This window comes from Pollachius pollachius, assembly GCF_949987615.1.
Source record: "Pollachius pollachius genome assembly, chromosome: 10".
NCBI classification, from domain to species: Eukaryota; Metazoa; Chordata; class Actinopteri; order Gadiformes; family Gadidae; genus Pollachius; species Pollachius pollachius.
Genome location: NC_136943.1, coordinates 10008769 through 10019804, shown reverse-complemented (window position 1 = coordinate 10019804; position 11036 = coordinate 10008769). Strand labels below are relative to the sequence as shown.

Genomic DNA, 11036 nt, shown 5'->3' with positions numbered 1-11036 from the left:
CTCATACGTTTGTTTATTTAGTATATTATCCAAATTAAAATAAGAATCATTGTGTTTTAGTTACCTTAGTTTGAGCCTTTCATATCCAAGTGGGGAGAGGGTCCTCTTCCACCTGCTGCCATGTTGCACCAACATGGTTCTGCAGAAGCCCAGAACTTACAAACAGGTCTAACACCGTTTGAAGAAAATGGGCTAAGGGCTAAGAGTTGTTGGAAGGAGAGGGGTGTTTTATTCCCATAGCGTCGACCCATTTGTGATTATCTTAAGTACCGTTGTTGTGATGAACGCTGTTGTATATGAAATGCGACACATACAGACAGGAACCCCTGCACAAACGTTCCACAAACAAACCTTTGTGGAAGGTTTGTTTTAAATATTGATAATTGCCTTATCAATCTGATAATACATAAATCAAAGAAGGTAATTACGATAATCTGAAACTGGAATTTGTATAATCCAGATTGATGGGATCTAAAGTAAAGATCCCAAGGATGCTCATGTATTGTATTGATATCGTTACATAAAATATATTTAAATAATAATAAAAGCAACAAAAATAATAATATTAAGGGTCCTATCTGAAAATTATTTACATTTTATTGTTAAATTCAAACCAGCAAAAACACAACTGAACTAAGAAGATGAACCGTTGTTTTCCTATAAACATCCAAAAAGATGATGAGGCTTAGTTGTTGACTCTGAAGACAACTCAAGATTTCAGAAAGAAAATCTGATGAACCCTGCATTTGGGAGTGGCAATAAGTGGCAGTGAATTGTCTTTAAATTTCAAAACAAAAACTAAAAATGAATAATTTAAAGTTACTAATGACTTTTTCATTTCATTATCGCATATTTGTTAAAATATTTAAGTAGAATCAACTCTTATTGGTTTGAACTTGAAGACCCATATTTGAAGCTGCTCTGCTGGCCTTAAATATTACATTTTCTCTGATCAGGGCGTCTGCATCCAGCTGGAGGATCTCCACTGACTCCAAGTCCAGCTCAGACTCCCCCTGCAGCACGAGGTACTGGTACTGGTGACACTGGTAGTAGTGCAGCTCTATGTACCCGCTGTCTGACAGGGGGTCTTTTTCCATCTCCTCGCCGGCACCCCCCTCCTCGACAGACTCTATGGTGACAAGCTCCTCTGCACAAGAAAAGGCTAATTAGAATTGAAACGATTCGATAAAAAAAGAAGAAAGAGCAAAGGGACAAAGACTAGTCTAGAGCCTAATTCTGGGGCCATCGGTTGCCAAGGTTAAGGAAGGTTGCTGCTATGGAAACGGAACACAAACACACCAACCATTTTACATGCCGAGAGAGCAACAATTAAGGAAACATCCGGTCAGTAGAAGTCAAAGAGGTCTGTTACTCCATTGACAAACCAGCCTTAGAATAATTCAGAGGAACAGTATTGAATCCGTCTTACCAGGCACCACTTACCAGCAATGTCCACAGAATCGCACAACATAGAAGTCCCATAGTCAGCTCCTTCCCACCTGGTAGACAGAAAGCAACATAGCCACACTGAATACCTTCTAGATTAGAATAAAAAAATTACAATACTGTTCTACATAATTTAGAGTTAACAGTTCATTCATACAATATTTGTACAATTATTTTAAAACCAACGCCACTACAGAATACAATCAACCTAATATATTCTTGACCAATGTACTTGGGAACTACATACCATGTAATGAATAACCATGACTAAAACCACAGAGGAGTGTAGAGAAAAGGTTAGTGTTCACAACAGAGCTGAACATGAACTCATGGATGAAGAGTAGGCAGGTACTCACAAGGCCGGCATGTGGACCAGATTGCTGTAAGTGCTGTGGTAGTGAGGGGTCTTCCTCAACACCTCTAGTAGTGATGCTCGATACTCTGGACACACACACCACAGAGATCCCTTCCCTACTACTGACTGAAACACACAGGACACTCGTTTTGTCAGCACTGTAAGAAAACAACAAATGCAGTTGACTCATTCTGCTGCACTAAACAGAAAGGTTACGGCGTTTAGATTACAAACCCAAAGCTGCTTTTGGTAAAGTTAGTCAGATAGGGTTATTTTGAGGTATGGTTTCACCTCATGCAACAGTGGGCACCTACCTTGCATTTGTCCCGCTGGATCCTCCCGAAGCTCTTGCTCAGAGACAGATTGTGGCGGACAGAGTTCCTCCATCCTCCAGAAGCTGTCCCGTAGTAGGGAAAGCTGTTGATGATCCACTCGTAAATCTCTTTCACCGGAAGCAACTTGTTTGGCGAGTCTTCAATCGCCATGAAGGTCAGACTGCTGAACGAATAGGGGGGCTTGTTCGAGGAGGGGGATAGTGAATCAGCAGACGTGAAGGCCGGAGGCTTCTCTGGTAGTTTGGACAGCAGGTTGATCTTGGGCAGAGGCTGAAGGGGTAGCAGGTTGCTGCCCCTTTGATGCAGCCAGCTCAGGCAGATCAAGTCGTCGTGGTTGGATGTGGTTGCGTGGCTACGGCATTGTGCATTATGTTCATCTAAGCAGTGGGAGGATGAGTTAGAGAGAGGGGAAGACTGGATGGATTCTAAGGTAGTGGGAGAAAGTGAAGTGGGGGATTGGGGAAAGGGAGAGGTCTGCAAGGAATAGAGAGGTTGTGATCCAGCAAGAGTGGTTGTTTGAGATGATATTGTATCAGAACTAGCCTCCATCATGCTCCAGGTGCTAAATGCACTAGCTCATTCTGTAGTAATCCTGTTGGAATATGAGAAAAAGGCAATATTTATTTGGATAGTACAAATTGAGCCCTTGGTTTATAGTGTACCCTATTACCCCCCCCCCCCCCCCCCCCAAAATTGCTTTGAGGATGAAATGTAGACTATGTCCCTGAAATGGCATTATAATGTTTAAAGTCTGCATCGGCAAATAAGAGGTCGGCCAGCGCCTTCAAGTTTAAAATGTTTCAGGTTGATGGTTGACAACAAATGGTGGGCCAGGATACTCAAGTAACTTTAGCCAGGGTTAACGACGTATCTAGACGCATGTACACACTCGTGGGTTGCCCGTATGAAAATGGTCATTGAGGCTGGAACGTTATATGTAACAAATTCATTTATAAACACGCGTCCAGGCAATAGGGAAAGGCTCATGTCTCTAATATGGAGCTCAATATGAAAATTGCGCTGCAATAGTTACATTTCGTACGCCTTTTGCGATCACCTGGTGAACTCGTTGTATTTTAACCGAATAAAATCTTGAAACTTACCTACCAAATACTGTCTCACGGCACAGGCAAATATCTTTAGAACATCGTTTAGTTTAAAATGTTATTTAAAGATAGGTTATAGCAGCCAGTCACATTCCACTCTCCGTTTAGGTTCGCCGACTTCGGTCCCGTAGTGTGTATCCATGGACACCAAAACGACGCTTTGCAGGTTACGCACACGAGGCGCATCCATGTAGATATCTTGACAGTTTAGCATGCTTTCATTTAGCTTCTCTCTACATCTGACATCTCGGTGCTCTAATATTACAGACGTGCACAGACATACTTTAGGTGACAAAACATTTTTAAAGAACGCCTTTTTTAATATGCAAACAAAAGCTTGAACACGGTTGAAGTAAATACTTACGGTAAAGTAAATACATACTTAACGGTAAATAACTTTTTTTCTAGAAAAAAACTTTAAAACAAACTGATCATGCCGTTTTGATAAGTAAAAATAATACCCAAGACAATATCACAATGAAAATGTGATTAAATAAAGATACTCAGATAATTTGTGTATATTGTGAGGGTTTGAGAGTACCAGGAACCACTGTTTGAATACAATTTTATAAATAGTTTATATTTATAAAGGAGAAGATGGAATCAAAAAATATCTTTGAAAATCACAATGAAATTCTTTTCCACTAAAATGCGGTCGATCAAAAATTACGCATTTTCCAGTGAAGAACAATTTGTAAAATACAAGCTTTTAGTAGGCAATATTCATTTACTGTTGTGGTAAATCATTGAAAATGCCATCAACACTTCAAACAAGCTCACAAGAAGCTCAACATTTATGTTTTATAAGTTGACAGGGGATCATAACTGGCAGGTGTATTAAACTTTGAATGAATTAAGCACAAGTCTTAATGGCTTAATAGGGGTCTTTTTAGATCCAGCACGATTAGCCTTTGGTGTGATCTGCCCCTTATTGTCACCTGATCAAGTGTGAGGTTAGCCAATAGATTATGAATGGCTGAAAGGCAGCGGTAGCCACGGTGATATAGAGGCGGAGTCGAGGTTTTGCACTGGCTCCCGCACCCATCGAATCAGAAGACAGAGAGGAGAGAATCTTCATTTTCAACGAGCGAGCCTGAGGAGGGGAACATCGTTTTGCTTTAGTTAACACATATTCTTTGAATTGTACATAACAAAGAAAACAGACTCAGAAGTTTACCAAATGAAGTTAACAAAACATAGAACATTTAGGTAATATCTTTGATATAGACAACTCAGTGAGAGTGTAACAAAGGATTAAGGTTCTGCAACCATATCAATTAAATTGCAATTAAACTTTTCTGTTGAAGTCACTCATGATACATTTGACTACTAACATGTTAAATAGTGTTATTTTTTTATAGAGACTCAAAACAATTTGAAATTAACCCCACCGTATATTGTTACAATCATAATGACTTTACATCTAGCCCACTTCCAAATACTATTCTCCAGCTTTGCAACAACCACATATTGGTAGCATTACATGAATCAGATATAACGCAGAGTAGCTTGTTGTGAAATAGCTTGTTTAGACCTCTCTTCAACAGTCTGTCAGTAGCAAAGATGAACACTTAAGTTTACAATGACCTCTCTCTGGCTGAAGCGTGTACTGTAGCTTATTAAATCATTACATAATTTACTAAAACCTTAGATAATAACTGGTTGAAATACTTACTATAAAGAACATGATGGCACAAGAGGACCAGGCAAGAGCCACAAAATAGCCATCACTGCCAAAAAGTAAGCCACTCAACACGGTGAGAATCATCCTAGAATCCACAGGGAGAAAAAAATACATTGTTATTATATATTAGGGCTAGGCAAAGTTTAAAAGTCTTTTTTTTAACTCACCAATACAATGAGATTATTCGGATAGCATTGGTGAGTTAAACTGATGATTAATCACACTTTTAAAATTATATTTTACATCCACTCCAATTGAAGTTAAATGAGATTATCAAATGGAATGACACATTATCATTCATACAAAAGGTACTTAATAAGCAAAAACTAGACCAAGTGATCTTGAGGGAGTTTTATTGACGACTCAGTCTGGGTTGAATATGAAACTTAGGGAACACCATAAATTTGGGAATTGTTAACAGGCTGTCACTTACTGCAATTGTAATCAGACAGTCACTCACTGCAAGTGTAATATAATGCAAAGTAAGTGAAACTAAAAACAAAAATGATTTCTGATATGAATGTTGACATTCTGTGGGCAAAACCTTACAAAATCAAAGTAAAAAAAATAAAAATAAGAGAGAATGCGTTTATAGTAAATTTGTATTAATCACAATATCAATTGCAATAGTGCAATTGTTAGTTAGTTTCTAGTTCCTCAGAAACTGGATATTTTCGTCAATGACGTAAATGTGAGCCGGCCCATTACATCATCAACACCACACCAACGTAAAACGACTTACTCCCATCTGAAGGAGGGGAGCAGCAGGGTGGAACGGAACTCCACCCTCACATATCAATCCTTTAAACACAATAATGGGTTTGCTCAGAAGGAGATTTATAAAAAGGGAGTGATTTGGACTTAACTATCCAATGCCACGCCACCCCCAGCTTAACCTCTTTGAAACAGCCGTGTCCTTAACGTGTGTGTGTGTGTGTGTGTGTGTGTGTGTGTGTGTGTGTGTGTGTGTGTGTGTGTGTGTGTGTGTGTGTGTGTGTGTGTGTGTGTGTGTGTGTGTGTGTGTGTGTGTGTGTGTGTGTGGCAGTGATCCTTACGCAACGTATTTGTATCCGCTGTAAGCAAGGAGGTCAAACGTGGAGAGGTCGGTGTGCACGGTGAGCAGGTAAAGACTGAGCAGCATCACCAGCACCTCGATGATGATCCAGACCAGAGCCGTACTGGCACACAGTCCAAGCACCTCTGGACTGAATCTGAAATGGACACCAAGAGTTTATCCAGATATAGAATATTGGGTAACTAGCCCCAACCATTGGGTTTTGCTAAATAAAGCTTTCAGAAAAAGTCTAAAATGTACCTTTGTTGAATGCCAAGGGCCATTCCAGCAAGCAGAATGTACGTAATGAACGCCATTGCTAGAAAAACAAACACGACAGTCAACAAACAGAACTAGTTGGCCTATCCCAAAGTGTGGATAAATAGGAAACGTAATTACTCGGTATGTAAAGATCAGGTGCGTTCACGTCATGTCTTGGCGTCATAGGAGTATCCCGATGGTAACGAACTTCCCAGTCCTAGAAACCAAAATAAACACACATTAAGCATAGTTACGACAAGGAAACAGTTATTTGTTGGTCATTGCAAGCACATTGTTTAGATGTTTTTGGTGGATTTGTGATAGGATATGGGAAGTTAATGGCCAAACACCAAACAGTAAGGTACAATCATTACAGTATAATTATTAACCATTGATTTGAACATATATATGTAAACTAAAATATCTACAAAAGTATGAAATGTTTGACTAAGGTCCACCAATACAAAACAATATGACTGCAGACAGTGCAGTACAGTCAGTGGCAAACATGTTGTGCCCATTATTGTTTGAAAGTGCACCGTGTACATTGTAAGGGAATAGTGGAGCTACCTTGTTGACATAATTAACAATCCCAATAAGTGAAGAGTGTGGGTTAAGCCCAGCCTCATGTGACATCGGCCATGGTGGTACATGTGTGAATAAAAGGACCAGCGGCATAGTGTAGAGTTGATAATATGCTGGTTATCTTTTTGGATGTAGGTTTGAACATAACAAAACAAATGTCAATGTTGGTTAGTAGTTGTACCGCCTCTTGCAGTGAACTAGACAATCTCGCCTGCAGAAGCACTAGCCAAGATTACCTGATGTGTGTACGGGAACATTAGGAGCATAAGTTTCTTCACGACGTATCTGGTGTCCACAGCAAAGAAATACTTCAGCTTGTTCATGGACATGAATCTGCTGATCTGAAAAGAAAAATACAAAGATTAACTTATTTAGAAATGGCAAGCGCGGGCCTGTTGGTTAGTACCATGCCCAGAGTGAATCATTAGATATTGCTAACATGGAGAGATGTAGGGGTGCAGTGTCCGACGCTTTAGCTTGTTGGCAAACACATAAGTATCCTGCCGTATAGGGAATATAAAAAAATAAATAAATCCCTTAGAATTCCAATAAAACGAAAATAATATTTATTTTGTCTTAGTATGTCTATGATCTTGAACATGGTGAAATCCCATGTTTTTACAAGTCTCCGCTAATTAGTTTGTTAATGTCCCATTCTTGACGCAAAGAGTGTTCTGATGGGTGGACGTGTGGCGCAGTCTCTAGGAAGCGCTTAATATTTTTGGCTGTTTCCAATAGGGTAATGTTTTCGGACCCTTTATATAAATACCCTTACAAAATGGCTCATTATAACACTTTTATTAAACAGCGCACAAAACCGTATCAAAAAAATGCTGGGGGTCGTAACCATGGGAATAAACCTAGTCCTTCTTCCTAGAACTCTCAGCCAAAAGCATTATTTCTTTTAAAATATGCAGTGTTAGAATTTGAGCTGAAACAGGGGAGTCACTTACAACCTATATTTTAGTCACTGACTAAATTTCAATATTTTCCTTGAAAATAGTCTTTGTGGGGATATTTGTTTAACAAAAACGTGTGTGATCTCCAGAGATTATAAATTGCATGCTTTGCCTATAATTATGATTTCTTGAAAAGAGGACGATTTAATTTGTCTATGTAGCACTAAACAAAATCCATGTATAACTATTCTAAAGCATCAGGCGACAATGTCTGTCTTAGGTCAAAATATAAATTATTTCTCTAGGCTTCTTAGTAGTACAGAATGCCAGAAAAGTTGGGGATGGATGCAGGTAAGAACATGGGTCTGAGCAGAATAAATATTGCATCACCTCTTCAATGCCACTGATGTTATACATGTCACCTCTTAAGTTTAAGGAGTTCAAATAAAAACAGTCCAAGTCACTACGGTAAAAGATGGGCTTGAACTCTAACTCATGGGAAGAAAACCAGCTTACTATGCAAGAGAGATGAAATTAAGTTTGCCTGTAAGCAACTATTTCACACCAAGTCATTTGGCAGACCATTTTATCCAAGTGATTTACAAGTGAGTCTGAGTAACGAGTTCTAAGTAACTAAATTTCCGGCTTTGTTAGTTCAGTGTGCCTCTACTCTAAACATGACACTCATCCAAAGAGGTCATTTTGTAAGACCAAGCATAATTTGTGTTTACCTCTTTGTTAACCATATCCTTTCCCTGATTGGCTAGTGTTGAACCATACATCATGGCGGCATTAGCCATCGGGTCTGCAAACATATTGTTTCCTGCAGGGTCTACTTGAGGGCCACCTATGGGGGCTGCCATGCTGTATCCCGGGGTGTAGTATCCCTGACTGTTCATGGCTGGCTGTGAAGAGCTGGTGTCATCAAACAGCATGGGGTCTGCTGATGGTGGAGGTGCACGGGCTCTTGTCTTTGCTGGAAAAAAAACGAAACAAAATAAGAGAGCTCAATATTTTTTTTTATTAGAATGACAATAATAATAAAAAGAGACATTTTAATAATGAATTTTAACTTTAGAAAATACATAAAAAACAAGAGCAAGGGATTCACACAGGGTCCCCCATGCAAAGAATATATATCGACTCACTGTATTCACTCACTTTGGATAAAAGCGTCCACAAAATGATATGCATTTTAATGTTTAAACTTCAAAACAACTACCGCTCTCATTTTTCCCAACCTAAGGCATCGTCAGAACATCATCCCTATGCACTAGTAACGCTAACCCTGGTAACATCTACACGTTTTAACACAATCCAACAACTCTAGTTCACAGAGCCTGCTTCTGAATCTTACGAATAGATTAAACCAACGCACATCAAATCTATACAAATGAATATCGTTCTTACTTGGTCGGTACCCATGATGTGGCAGGTCCATGGTGCACTGACGTCCACGTAAGCTAAACTTAGACAAAAACAGCAATTTAGCTTACAGTCGTATTCATTCATGCATTTACAACTCATTGTCCCAGTTACGTTATTTAATACACGTTCATACATGTAGAACATACTAAGCTGGCTAACGGATCATCGTTATCGTTAGCAACATGCTAATGTTATTGCTAGTTTGGAGTGTATAGCTACTTTTTAACTAAAACAGTAAGAGCATACGGTGCCCGCTGGTAGGAACTGGCGCATTGGAGTCCGTGTTCATTAAAAGCCTGACAGCAAAAGTTTACGTTGAAATTAATATGCAACAGCATGGTTTGGTACAACTACCTACCAAGCTAACGGCAATAGCCAACTACGTGGATATGCGACAAGTTGGGCCTATTCCACTTTCGCACTGGGGTGGGTTGACTGTTGCGTGTGCCTGCGTGGCAGGACGCAAGTACGCTCGGCTTTCGAGGCGCTTCCCTTCATCGGTACTTCCGTGTTGTTCTGATTGTGTCTGATGACGTGCAAAACAGACACAGGACGTGCAGTGCATTGGCTTTTCAAATTGCAGTACGTAGATTACCCATGAGTAGATAACCATAGGGAACAATGTGTCTAAAATACAATTAATATCCTTCTTCAACGATTTCCAATCTGGAACGATTTAACCCCACATTAACTATATCATATGTGAATTACTGACTTTTATTCTAAGTACTTTGAGATTTACATTGTAATCAGAAATATTGTGAGTGATTCAGTTAGTGTAATGATAAAGGTCACTTTCCAACTCTCTAGCTCTCAATATTAATAAAAAACAATAGCATGAAAAGACCTTTACTGTTGACCTTTAAGGCTAGCAGTAGAGCCTAACTTTTTTAATACAATTATTCACCAACAATTCTACACATAAATAGCAATACAAAATTAATCTTATATGCAAAGAGACCACGAAGATATGCATTGTGTGATCAATATTATATACCATATATTACTCATATCCTCTATATTTTAGTCCTATGATATTTATTCCACTCAATCAGAAACAATTGGGAGGTAAAGGCCATCCTAATGGGACTCTTAAGCCACCTCATTCTTGTAATCCAAGGAGAAGTTTATGCAGTAATATGAGAGACCAATATGCAGATCAAGGGAGGAGTCATCCATGCCGGGAACTCTGTCCTCCGAGAGTAACAAGGCCAGCAGCTGTCGGTCGTGACACACTGTGTTCACCGCGCATATGGTACCCACAGATTTCCCTTTCAACAATGTCCGTATCCTACAGCGTAATCCGCGGTAACTCAAGGGAGTGGAGGTATAGAGGAGGGCCAAGAAATAGTTCAACGAAAATGTGTGTATCCAGTGAGTCATCTCCGTAAAAACGTAGGCTACTATCAAAAGGAAAGTGATTGCCAAACCGCATAGCACAACAGGACATAATTGTTTCTGCTTTGTGCTTGGTTTATTTTATATATTCAGAATAGGCTTCATCATTACACATACGCTGTTATCTCAATCTAGGCCTGCAATCTGCTTTTTTCTTATTCGGCAAATCTCTTACCACTATCATTTTTGTCTGGTTTTGTTTCGTTTTTTGTTTCCTAACATGTCACAGCAAAAACCATATTAACAGAGTCACAATCCTTGTGTCGTCTTATATCATGGAGATTTCATCTCTGGTCTGGCCAGGCTGACTGTCAATATTTGAGAGTATTATAACACTAAAATAAAGAAAAATCACCAGGGGGTCAGTATCTGTCAAAGGAAGTCCACCGTGCTGACCAAATATGGTCTTATACGTCACCGCATCGCGTAGCGTAGTTAGACGACAGTATTTCCCGTAATTCAAAGGGGGCGTGGAAAATCCATAC

At 39.4% G+C, this 11036-nt stretch overlaps 2 protein-coding genes across 3 annotated transcripts; both read right to left on the bottom strand.

Moving 5' to 3' along the window:
* Positions 1-875: 875 nt before the first annotated feature.
* Positions 876-2685, bottom strand: LOC307081551 (forkhead box protein N3-like; the record flags this gene model as incomplete). The annotated part of the gene is made up of 4 exons (XM_079744804.1): positions 876-1147; positions 1444-1499; positions 1803-1920; positions 2112-2685. The coding sequence occupies 4 exons, from the start codon at positions 2683-2685 to the stop codon at positions 876-878; spliced, it is 1020 nt and encodes a 339-aa protein (XP_079600930.1).
* Positions 2686-3551: 866 nt separating this feature from the next.
* Positions 3552-9651, bottom strand: yif1a (Yip1 interacting factor homolog A). Of its 2 annotated transcripts, none has more exons than XM_079745114.1 (9): positions 9512-9651; positions 9136-9193; positions 8457-8701; positions 7063-7167; positions 6380-6458; positions 6242-6299; positions 5982-6137; positions 4918-5011; positions 3552-4335 (listed from the first exon to the last, which is right to left on the bottom strand). In XM_079745114.1, the coding sequence occupies exons 2-9, from the start codon at positions 9164-9166 to the stop codon at positions 4177-4179; spliced, it is 927 nt and encodes a 308-aa protein (XP_079601240.1). In that variant the 5' UTR covers positions 9167-9193; positions 9512-9651; the 3' UTR covers positions 3552-4176. The 2 variants fall into 2 exon arrangements, with proteins under 2 accessions (XP_079601240.1, XP_079601239.1); XM_079745113.1 differs by having other exon boundaries at positions 9136-9188; positions 9512-9646.
* Positions 9652-11036: the final 1385 nt, after the last annotated feature.